Genomic DNA, 11715 nt, shown 5'->3' on the forward strand with positions numbered 1-11715 from the left:
GAGTCTGGGCTCCAGGCCCAGGGCTTCTCAGTCAGATGCTCAGATATGCAGCTGAAAGGTGGTGGAAGGAGGAAGGAGCTCAGCAATGGCTCAGGGTACCTGGTAGGTGGGAGGTCCTGGGGCTCCCTCCCAGCTTCTCAGTCCAAATGCACAGGCCACTACAGTGCAATTCCACTCTAAAAGGAAAGAACACATTAAGCCCTTCAAGCTCAGGTTAAGTCCTCAACTCCTTGGCTGCGCATTAGAATCACCTGGGGAAATTTGGAAATCTCCACACCTAGACTGTATTCCAGACCAATTAGATCAGTATTATTTTTTAAAGCTCTCTGGGTAAATTCCAAAGTACAACAAAAGTTGAGAACCACTCTTCTGGATCAGGTTTTTCCAAACTTGCCAGATGATGATAATCACTTGTATTAGTTTAAAAGAGTTTCTCAGGATCTGGAATTAGCACTATTGCCGGAACTTAATGATTCTAAAGCACACCCCTTTATAAAAACATATAGGATATTTTAACATCTTTGAAATGTGAGTGATCTTCCAATCAGTGAGACCTAAGATTCGATAACACACAGAAACAAGCATCTCAGGTTATCCTCATGATTAGGCAGGTTTGAGGAAAAAACAATTCCCTAGTACCTCCTAGGGCAGCACTTCCCGAACTTTAACATGCTTAGAGTCACCTGCGATCCAGTTAAAATGCAGGCTCTAAATCAGATCTAGGTTAAAGCCTGAGATCCTGCACTTCCAAGAAGCTCCCAGGTGATCTAGGCTGGGCCTTGCACCACATTTTGGGTAGCAAAATCCCGAAGTACTGAGGAGGCTCCACCAGCAACCCACTCAATTAAACGGAAATAACTGGCATAGAGAAATATGACCGATGGAGAGAGTCTTCCATAGGTCCAAAAGAGAACTCCTGGGTTCCTCTCTGGCATTTCTTCCCAGGAAGGGGCAGCTGGAATGAGGGCCAGAGGGAGGGCTGCCCCAACCTTTGCAAAGCCAGAGGCTAGAGTCCAATTTCCCAAGGAAGCAGTTTCCTGTATGAGGCAGCACAAACTCCCACTCTAAACAGCAAAGTTCACTCACCAAGTAAGGGTAGGCCTCAGGTGGCTTTACAGAGTTGGAGGCCCGCTCTCTCTGTGTATACTTTTTCTTTCATTCATTCACCAAACTTTTACTGAGGGTCTGCTAATAAACCACACGGTCTAAAGGACTCACATATGAATCAGATTTGGTCCCTGACCTCCAGCGGAAGCAATTCAGCCTGGGAGAAACCCATTCATAAAGCAAAGTACAGTATGAAGGGATAAGTGCTACAAAGAAGCACATAGAGAGATTACCCAACATAGCAGAACAATGCTGATAACTTCCTGGTGCAGCAGCCACTGGAGGAGCTGGAGGAAACATTTCTAATTTTTCCAGGAAGGGCACCACCCTAAACAAGATTTCCTTGCCAGGACCAGCCTGGTATGATGGAGAGGGTGCTTTGATGCCTTGAAGCCCTTGAAAACAAGACTCTAAAATCTGGAGTCTCAGGACAGGCAGCGCTTCCTATGTTTACACATCTAATCTCTAGAGCTAAAATGCAAGTGAATCCAAGGAAGAAAGAGACTTTTAGGAGATCAGCCCCTCAAAAGGATGGGACAGCTGTGATCTCATTCCAGAAAGCTCCAGTACCCGCATTCTGTCCTCCTGTGTCAAAATCCAGCCATTTTCTTAGTTACAGAAACACGTCTTTGCCCTTTGTCATATACTGAGCTCTTAATTGGCTTGACCCATCACATTGCTAGATAAAAAGGCTACAATCCCTAGACTAAGTAGGTCTCCAGCTGGGGTAGAAAGTCTCACCCAAGACAGGCAGGGGACGAGAACCTAGAGCCTGCTCCCTCACCAAGCCCCTTATCGACCAGCTTTTGAGGAAGACTACAAAACTGATACTCGATCCCAATTTACTTTTTCCTTATCTTCCATCTCACAGATAGGAAACCCTAGAGAAGAAGCTTAAGGGCCAGAAGAAGCAGCGGAGAAGGAGATAGCAGAAAGATGGGGAGTGGAGTCAGTGCTGAGGACAAAGAACTGGCCAAGAGGTCCAAGGAGCTAGAAAAGAAGCTGCAGGAGGATGCTGACAAGGAAGCCAAGACCGTCAAACTGCTACTGCTGGGTGAGCGAGATGGGAGGATGAGCCAGAGAAGAAGGTACTGCTCCTTCCTGCTTATCCTGAATGGTAGATGGGTTCTAGCCCACCCCATGGGGAGGACGGATGGCCGGTCATTTTCCTCTCCCCATCTGGTCTCAGGCTAAGGGATCAGGGCTCTAGGGCTGAGCACAGCCACCCCAAGGAGATGCAGAATACCAAAGCTACCTTGGAATAGTTCTGCTCTTCCTTGAACCAGGAAGTGTGCAAGGGCTGGGAGAGACCCATCCATCTCCAAATCTAACCAAACCCCACACCTCACAGCTTGGTAAATGCCGTGAACCCTGGGCTTAGAGTTACCTGATCTGCAGTCAGAAAGCTCTGAGTCAGTGGACTCAGAAGTCCTGCCATAGCATCAGTGCCATGTAGTCCCAGAAGCAGGCCCACTGGTTCTTGCCACATAAATGGGTTCCTTCTCCTTGCCTCCAGTAAACATTCTGTATACATTTTATAACTAGGGAGCCAGCCCTGAGGGAGGAGGAATGTCTACGGCAGTCCTTTCCTGGCTTTCTGTTCAGTAGCTGCCTTGAAAGCCCCTTCCAGATGGGAGGTTCATCAACTTGATGAGCCCTAAGCAGATCACAGGTCTGTGCTGAAAAACGACAAGCACCTTCTGTTGGTCAGAGAGATTGGTCACAGCTGCAAACAGAACCTCTTGGTTCAATAAAGAGTTTGGGACACCTGGTTTAGGAAAAAAAACCCAACAGTAGTACAGAGATAGGCTAGCTGGGGGGTCTTTGCAGCAGCAGATTAGCTGGCTGGGCTGTTTCCAAGCCCATGAGGAGCCTGTGAACTGGAGCCCCAGGCGGTGGCACCTCCTTTTGCCCAGCCAATCTGTGAGCATACCACTGTAAGCTGGACTCAGACTCCAAGAAGCCCAAAAGCTACAGAAGGGGAAAGATATAGCAAGGCCACTGAGAGATCTTTTAAGCCTAAGCAGCTTTCTTCTACATTCAGGATAAGCAGCTTAAAGGGAACCAGCATAGACTAAATGGGAGGGAGATTAGGGCATCAGGACAGTGCAAACTGGGGGAGAGAGTTGAAGGGTATGTGGAGGGAGAGCAGAGTGTAAATGAGAGGATAGTAGGGCATTTTAGCCAATAAGGGAAAAAGCAAGATGATGAAAAAAACTATTTCAGTGAAGTTATCCAGCTCTCTGCAATCCTGCTCCAAGATCACTCTCCTGAGTAAAACTGGGCAGAGGAGAAACGTGTTAAAGGAATTCCCTGACTCTATCGGTGGTTCTCAACGAGATTTTGCCACCACCCTCACCCCTCACCAGGACACTCGGGAATGTCTGGAGACATTCTTAGTTGTCACAACTGGAAGAGAAGAGTGCTACTGGCCTCTAGTGAGTAGAGGCCAGGAATGCCACTAAACACCCTACAATGCACAGGACAGCCTCCCACAAAAAAAATAATTGTCCAGCCCAAAATGTCAACAGTGCAGAGGCTGAGAAACTCTGCTCTAAATCCAGACTGAATGGCCTGAGCTCAAGGCTGGCAGAAATTGAGGGCAGCAATCATCCCTACAGGTTGTCTCCTAACAAGACTCCCAAGCAAGCCCTGGCTTAGACTTCTCACAAGCCATCTACTGGAGGGTTGGGGAGAATTGGTGGAAACCTGAAGCATAAACATTTCTCCCTGCAGGTGCTGGGGAGTCAGGAAAGAGCACTATCGTCAAACAGATGAAGTGAGTAAGAACAAAGCCCCCCGAGGACTGAGGTAGGGTGATGAAGTCAGTAGAGCCAGTAGAGGCATGGAGGGTGAAGGGCTCTTCATCCTGAAGGCACCCAGATGTAAAGGATATAAAGAACCTGATTCCCAATGCCCCTCATCTGCATGCCCTTTTCCCCTCACCCTCCACTTTGGGACAGCAATAGGAATAGATTGTGTTCTTATGACCCTTTCAATCCTTCCAGATCCCCAATCCCTTAGGGCTGGTTACTCAGGTCCAACTATGGGCCGGGTGTCTTGCAGGATCATTCATCAGGATGGCTATTCACCAGAAGAGTGTCTGGAGTACAAGGCCATCATCTACGGGAATATGCTGCAGTCCATCTTGGCTATCATCCAGGCCATGTCCACACTGGGTATTGACTATGCTGAACCAAGCTGTGCGGTATGTGGTTAACAGCAATGCGGTTAAGGTTGGAAGGAAAGGCTAATGATCAGAAAACAGGCAGCTGACAAGCTATGAGGAAATATGGGTCAGAAAGGAGTTTCATAGAACTAAGTCCTACCTACTGAGCTTCCAGTCTTTTTACTTCAGTCTTGGAGAAGTATGCAATCCCTACCTTTATAATACATTACCAAAACCTGTTCTCAGCTTCCTCTGCCTTTTTGTTTTATCTTACCATCTAAAATGCTCCCCTGGGCTCCTTGCCTGGCTATGGAACTTTTACAAGCTAAATCCCTAGTTCTGGCATTTGTCTTTTCCTAGCTTTGGATCATTGAAAGAACAAAGGTGATGGTTGTCTACCATCTGATCTATGTCATGGTCAATCTGGTCTTTAAACTTCCAACCTCCCTGTGAGCAGAGGGCCCACATTTTGTGGCGGTACTCTTTTGAACTAAGGATGGGAGACAGAAACACCACAGAGGAAGCCCCTGGAACCTATTTTCCCCTAGACATCCTAGGACTGGAGAAATTGCCACCCTCTACATCTCAGAAGCACACTCAAAATTAATCCATATGTTTTCTTAACATCTTCACTGGCTGCAATCTCCATCTTAGGCTTTAGTAGCAATGCAAAATGCTTTCTTTTCAGTAGTATTCCCAGGAGCCTCCTGGAAAGCCATTACTCCTGTGTAGTTCTCAGCCAGGTTTCTGCCTTACAGGATACTGGGCGACAGCTCAACACCCTGGCTGACTCCACTGAGGAGGGCACCATGCCTCCCGAGCTGGTTGAGGTCATCAGGAAGTTGTGGAAGGATGGTGGGGTGCAAGCCTGCTTCGAGAGAGCTGCAGAGTACCAGCTCAATGACTCAGCATCTTAGTAAGACTCTGACTGGGGAAGGGGTGGGATTAGCTATAAACAACCTTCTAGGAGAAATCACAAGCAGACTAAAATTTCAGGCATGAAAGCTGGAGTCACAAAGGACTGAATTCAGCGTGGATACCTGTTGTGTTGGGCTTAAGCAGTGTTTTACTATGCTTTGAACTTAATGCCTTTAGAGAGGGACACAGACATAGTTGCCACCACTCTGCTGCTTCAATCTGGCTCACTGCAGCCTATAGAGCTGAAGACCCCCAAATTAAAAACAAATGTGCCCTGCTTAGTAGCCCTCAGACTGCTGTCCTCTTAAATTCATGCACATAGTCTCTCCTTTCAGAACCACAAACACAAAGACAGACCTGCAGTTCTGCCACATGCCCTCCCAGGAAACAGGTGATTAACGATGGCCTTTTCAGGGTGGAATATTCTAGCTGGTAACCTAGGTGTATTTACTTAGGCCACCAACCAGAAACAAATGCCTCCTTCACACATAGCATTTTACATCAGGGTGCCAGGGCAAGGGACACAGAAACTTCCAGGGCAAACCAAAGGAAGTAGGTCAGGGATTTAAAAGAACCAACTTTGCAAAGCTGATTCCAAAAAGATAAGGTACAGAGAGTTTATCAAGCCTACCTCAAACAGCATGGTTTCATAGATGGGCATGAGCTCTGTAGTCAGACAGACCTGGATTTAATCCCTCTTCTGTCATCTAATTTTGTAACACAGTTATCATTTACCATCCACAGAGCACTTACTCACTAAGGCCCAGGCATTGCTGGGTGTGTGAGGTGCACCACCTCGTTTGATTATTCGAGGTAGATAGTACTTTTTATTAGTCCGATGAAAAACTGAGGTTCAGAGAAGTTAACTAACTTGCCCAAAGTCACATAGTTAAATGGCAGAGGTTGAAGTTGACTCCAGGTCTATTTGACCGCAAAGTTGAATGCTTTTTACAATATACCATAGTACCTCTTGACCTTGGACAAGTTATTCAACTCTTCTGAAATTAACATTCATCTGTAAAATGGGACATGAAACTTGAAGGTGTATGAGGTTAAATGAGAATTTAAATGTGAAAATACTGGCATATACTACACACTTGTTAATTTTCCTTCCCTTCTTCTCTGTCATCCCACTTCACATCTGCCTTCCTCTTGTCTTTAAAAAAAAAGTTTTTTTCATGATAATTGTCAAACACATATGAAAGTAGAATAATACAGTGAATCACCTGACTTCAACCGTTACCAGCTCATGACCACTCTTGTTCCATTTTCTCTCCATCTCCCACTGGATTATTTTGAAGAAAGTCCCAAATATCCTATCATTACATACTAAAAATTTCACTATGTATCTCTCAAAAAAAAAAAAAAAAAAAAAAAAAAAAGAGAGAGAGAGGCTCTTTTTAAAAAAAGAAATCACAACATAACCATCACACCTAAATATTTAATAATTCCTTGATGTCATCAAATATCCAAGCCAGTGCTCATTTAAGTTTCCCCAGTTATCTCAACTGTTTGCCCCTCAACTTGATTCAGGATATAAACAAGGTCCATGTATTAAACTGATTCACGTCTCTTATGTCTCTGAAGTCTCTTTTAGTCTACTCCTGCTTCTTGTTAAATTTATTTTTATTTTAAAGAGAGCATGAGTGGGGGAGGGGGAGGAAAAGGGAAAGTGGGGGAGGAGAAGAGAGAGGCGGGGGGAGAGAGAGAATGAATGAATGAATCTCAAGCAGGCTCCACGCTCAGCACAGAGCCCGACACAGAGCTTGATCCCACGACCCTGGGATCATGACCTGAGCCAAAATCAAGAGTCGGAAGCTCAATCAACTGAACCACCCAGGAGCCCCTACTCCTGCTTCTTGTTGGAACTTTTGACACTCATTTAAACCACCAAATCTTACTGAAGGATCTAGAAAACTTTGTAGCCAGGCAAAACTTAAGGAAAAGTTATCTGATTTGACTTAAATGCGACAGAACCCCTGCCACAACTGGGCATGCCTCTCAGCCCACACTCCCTTTTGTAAGGACACATGAGGGTTTGAAGGAAAGAACCCTAGATTTAACAATATGGACTCTAGTCCTGATTCCATCACCAAGTTAGTTATATAACTTTGGGTAGGACCTTTACCTTTCTTGGCCCTGGCTGTGTAAAGTTTAATCCATTCCAATCTCTTTTCTCTAGCTACCTGAACCAATTAGACCGGATTACAGCCCCCGACTACCTCCCTAATGAGCAAGATGTGCTACGATCCAGAGTCAAAACCACAGGCATCATTGAGACCAAGTTTTCCGTCAAAGACTTGAACTTCAGGTGAGTACACAGCTCTCTGGGGGGCATCACAGATACACACATGGTTCCCTGGGGTCACCTCAGATACCAAAAAAGGGGACTGGGGATGCCTCTTGGCCTTCACTAAAGCCCAATCTGAATAACTATCCTATTTGTCCCTCTTTCCTCCCCATTTCCCATCTCATTGCCGACTGGCCCCAAAGTGGCCACCCCTCTGTAAACACCAAGTACATGTGCTGCTTCTTCCCTCAGGATGTTTGACGTGGGAGGGCAACGATCAGAGAGAAAGAAGTGGATCCACTGCTTTGAGGGAGTCACCTGCATCATTTTCTGTGCGGCCCTCAGTGCCTATGATATGGTGCTAGTGGAAGACGACGAAGTGGTAAGTGGCCCTTACAGTAAGCAGCTTTGATAGACAGTCCCCCTGTGACCCTTCCTCTAAGCTTTGTGTCACCAATTCTTCAGCTTGGGTGATTTCAGCTAACATTGACAGTCTAGCAGTCCTCTGGCACACAAATCAATGCCTCAGTAAATAATTCTAGAAAAACTTTCCCCTTTTGCAGGTTCCATGTTAGCACTTTGGAGGTCTAGATTTACTAGAGGTGAGCTTGGTCTCAAATTAGACATCCAGGAATCACCTGGATATCACACAGCTCACAAGAGGAACGGAGTATTAAAGGGACAAGGGATCACAACTGGGCAAAGCGCAGGGGTTACACTTAGGACTCTTCCAGGCCACCTATGGAAATAAAGGATAGGAGATGAAAATGATACAGCAGAAAAACAATGTATGATGTGCATCTTTGTGCAACAGGATAGAAGGGTTGGACTACTAACCTCACTTGGAAGCCTAAATATGTACTGTCAACAGGACTAAGGGGAGACCTGCAGACCAGGTTTCTCACATGCCACTTAAATTGGCACGTGGAAGACTACCTGAGGGGTGAGTCTCTTGAGCCTGCAGAATTTAACAAGATAGGAGCTCTGCAGACCAAGCGTCAGCCCGCCCAGTCTTGGAGTCTGAGACAGAGAATATCAAGGCATGGAACATGCTAATGGAGGCCCATAGCTTATTGATAGGAGACAAAGCTCCTATACTCCCATCCCTGTCTCAGTTGTTCTCCCTTCTCCTTAGTAGTTCAAGTTCACATTAGAGCACTATGAATATCCTCTAGCCAAAATGTCTTATGGGGTCATTCATTTTTCAAGATCTCTTCCACCTTTAACCCTGAAGTCTATGAAGTCTTAAGGGGTTCTACAGGAGCATTAGCAATGACAAAAGGCCACAAAAAGTAGATTTGTTTTCTTTCTTCATTGGGTGAAAAGATTGAGCCCAAGTCAAATAGCATACTTGAAATCCTAAAGGCCCTGCTCCCTAAAAACAGGCTGGTCTGGGGCACTTGGCAACATCTAGACTCTGCAGATACATAGCACCACTTCTCACCTGCTCAGAGTGGCAATCAGAGGAAGAAATAAGGGAGAAGGGCTTGTGGTATGGCGCTGAGAAATTCTCTAGTCCTCACCATTTGACACTGGGGCAATAATTCCTATTACGTTCCTGCCCACACAGAGATCCAGGACTCTGTAACAGAAGCTTATCAAAATCATCCTGAAAAGAAAAATTATCATGGAGATGCAAATGGGCACATGACAACTCACGCCTAGTTGCAACTCTGTATAAGCAGCACTTACGGAGTCAAAGTCCTTCGCAGTGCCCTGGCTGCCAAAGATTGACCTAACATTTATTGTACACCTATATGCCAGCCACTATCATAGACACTCATACATGACCTCATTGAACTTCCATAACAACCCTATGAGACAGGGAAACTAAAACTCAGAAAAGTTCAGGGATTTCCCCCAAGTCACACAGCTATGACAGAAAAAGGATGAGAAAGGCAGCTAGATTTCTTTGGCCCTATCCCACCACACTAAAAAGAGATAAGCTATTCCCCAACTTTCCTCTTACATTTGGAGCACTAGTCTCTCCAAGGGGAACAAGAACAGGAAGTAGACAATAGCCCATAAGCTCAGTCTGATATCTCTGATGGTGTCTCCTCTTACTAGAATCGCATGCATGAGTCATTACACCTCTTCAACAGTATATGTAACCACAAGTTCTTTGCGGCTACTTCCATTGTCCTCTTTCTCAACAAGAAGGACCTCTTTGAGGAAAAAATCAAGAAAGTCCATCTCAGCATTTGTTTTCCAGAGTATGATGGTAAGTGTCAAGGGATGGAGATAATGGTAATGCTTTCTTGGTAACGACTGGTGATTGCCTCATTTCCTATACCAAGAAGACATAAAGGAACCTGTCTTTAAGAGGTACTAAGTGTGAAACTCCTTTGCTTTGCCAAGCTGATGATCCCTTATCCCTTAAAAAAAATTTTTAGTGTTTATTTATTTTTGAGAGAAAGAGAGAGAGAGAGAGACAGCATGAGTGGGGGAGGGTCAGAGAGTGACACAGAACTCAAAGCAGGCTCCAGGCTGTCAGCACAGAGCCGAACATGGGGCCCAAACTCACAAACCATGAGATCATGACCCGAGCTGAAGTCAGACACGTAACTGACTGAGCCACCCAGGCGCCCCCCCGCCCCGCCCCGCCATATCCCCTTAATACTCAGTTCCTCTTACGCGCTTTGTGATGTCCAAGTGATACTTCGATGTCTAATCTGAGAAACTTAGGTATTCAGTCGTAAGTTTAAAATCAAATGTCCCTGGAACAGAATAGACAGGATGCAGGAGAGCCACAGACTATTTAAATGATACCTCCCAGAAATCAAGGGCAGAGACAAAGAGATCCCTCTCCTCAATTCTGTTGCTCAACTCAAGTGATAAACACTGGAGTACAATAGAGAAGAGGACCCTCCCTTTAAAATTATGTTCCCAACTGCAGCTGTCCAACACATTTCAAGGATCAAGTGGGTCACCTAAAAAGTAAGTGAGCAGGGATGCCTGAGTGGCTCAGTTGGTTCAGGGTCTGACTCCTGATTTTGGCTCAGGTCATGATCTTGTGGTTTGTGGGATCAAGCCATGCATTAGTGTGGAGGCTGCTTGAGAGTCTCTCTTTCCTCTCTCTGCCCTTCCCCCAACTTGTATGCAAGCACACCATGTGCACCTGCACTCTCCCTCTCTCAAAATATATAAATTTTAACATTAAAAAAAAAGCCAGCAGCTAAAAAGGGTTAATTTATCCCATTTCTTCACTATTTTTTCTGGAAAACCAGGGAACAACTCTTTTGAAGATGCAGGGAATTACATCAAGAGTCAGTTCCTTGACCTCAACATGCGAAAAGATGTCAAAGAAATCTACAGTCACATGACCTGTGCTACAGACACACAGAATGTCAAATTTGTATTTGATGCAGTTACAGATATTATTATCAAAGAAAATCTCAAGGACTGTGGGCTGTTCTAATCCTCATCACTCCTCAAGTATACATTCCACAAACAGGCTTGGAATCTGGTTCATTTCAAGCAGAAAAATCATAGATCAATATACCATGGCATGAAGAGTGAATCCATTCTCCCTTGGAGACAGACTCTACATGATCACAACTGTGTCCCATATATTCTTTTCAAAGTGGGGTAGCTAGTGCAGTTTAAAGAATACAAACCCAAGAGTCAGAAGACCCAGGTGCCAGTACTGGTTCTGCAATTTACTACAAAGTATAAATATTTCATTTCTCTGAGCCTTGAGTCCCTCATCTATAAAATGAAGGTAACTTTTCTACTACTTCACAGGGTTATTCTTAATGATCACAAACATAACTAAAGGGAAGGAACATAAAAGCTGTGTGGTCAGAGTCACAGAAAGAAATCCTATGTAAAAGCAGCCATTTATGAAATTCAAGACCAAGTTTTTAGATGAACTATCCCAAGCACAATAGCAACTTTCCCTACTGTCTGGAAAAAATTAAAAAATAAAAAATGAGATCTCAGCAAACCTTACCATCATTTTTTACTAACAGACCCTATGTGCCTTAGCTCAGAGATCTGGATCACTGAATAGAAGATGTAAGTTTGTTAGTTTCTAAGGCACATGTCTAAAAATGATCATCTTTATTAAGCAGACTCTCTCTCTGCCCCCCAACTACTATAAAAACTGAGTTTCCTTTATCTCTGTAAGTAACTGTCTCAGGTGCACAAGACACTTTCTGAATAAATTTAGAAGACTTCAACACACTCCCACTTGGAGTATTAATGATTTTTATTGCTACCACTTCTTGAT

The 11715-nt window shown here is 44.8% G+C and overlaps 1 protein-coding gene across 2 annotated transcripts; it reads left to right on the plus strand.

Annotated features, from left to right (window-relative positions):
* Positions 1 to 2043: 2043 nt before the first annotated feature.
* On the plus strand, positions 2044 to 10902 carry GNAT2 (G protein subunit alpha transducin 2). Of its 2 annotated transcripts, XM_060626435.2 has the most exons (8): positions 2044 to 2161; positions 3844 to 3886; positions 4174 to 4315; positions 5035 to 5192; positions 7377 to 7505; positions 7737 to 7866; positions 9552 to 9705; positions 10712 to 10902. In XM_060626435.2, exons 1-8 carry the CDS (start codon positions 2044 to 2046, stop codon positions 10900 to 10902), a joined length of 1065 nt encoding a protein of 354 aa, XP_060482418.1. The 2 variants fall into 2 exon arrangements, with proteins under 2 accessions (XP_060482418.1, XP_060482417.1); XM_060626434.2 differs by lacking the exons at positions 2044 to 2161; positions 3844 to 3886 and having other exon boundaries at positions 3953 to 4315.
* Positions 10903 to 11715: the final 813 nt, after the last annotated feature.

The sequence above is a fragment of the Panthera onca genome, chromosome C1 (assembly GCF_046562875.1).
Source record: "Panthera onca isolate mPanOnc1 chromosome C1, mPanOnc1 haplotype 2, whole genome shotgun sequence".
In the NCBI taxonomy this organism is placed as follows: Eukaryota; Metazoa; Chordata; class Mammalia; order Carnivora; family Felidae; genus Panthera; species Panthera onca.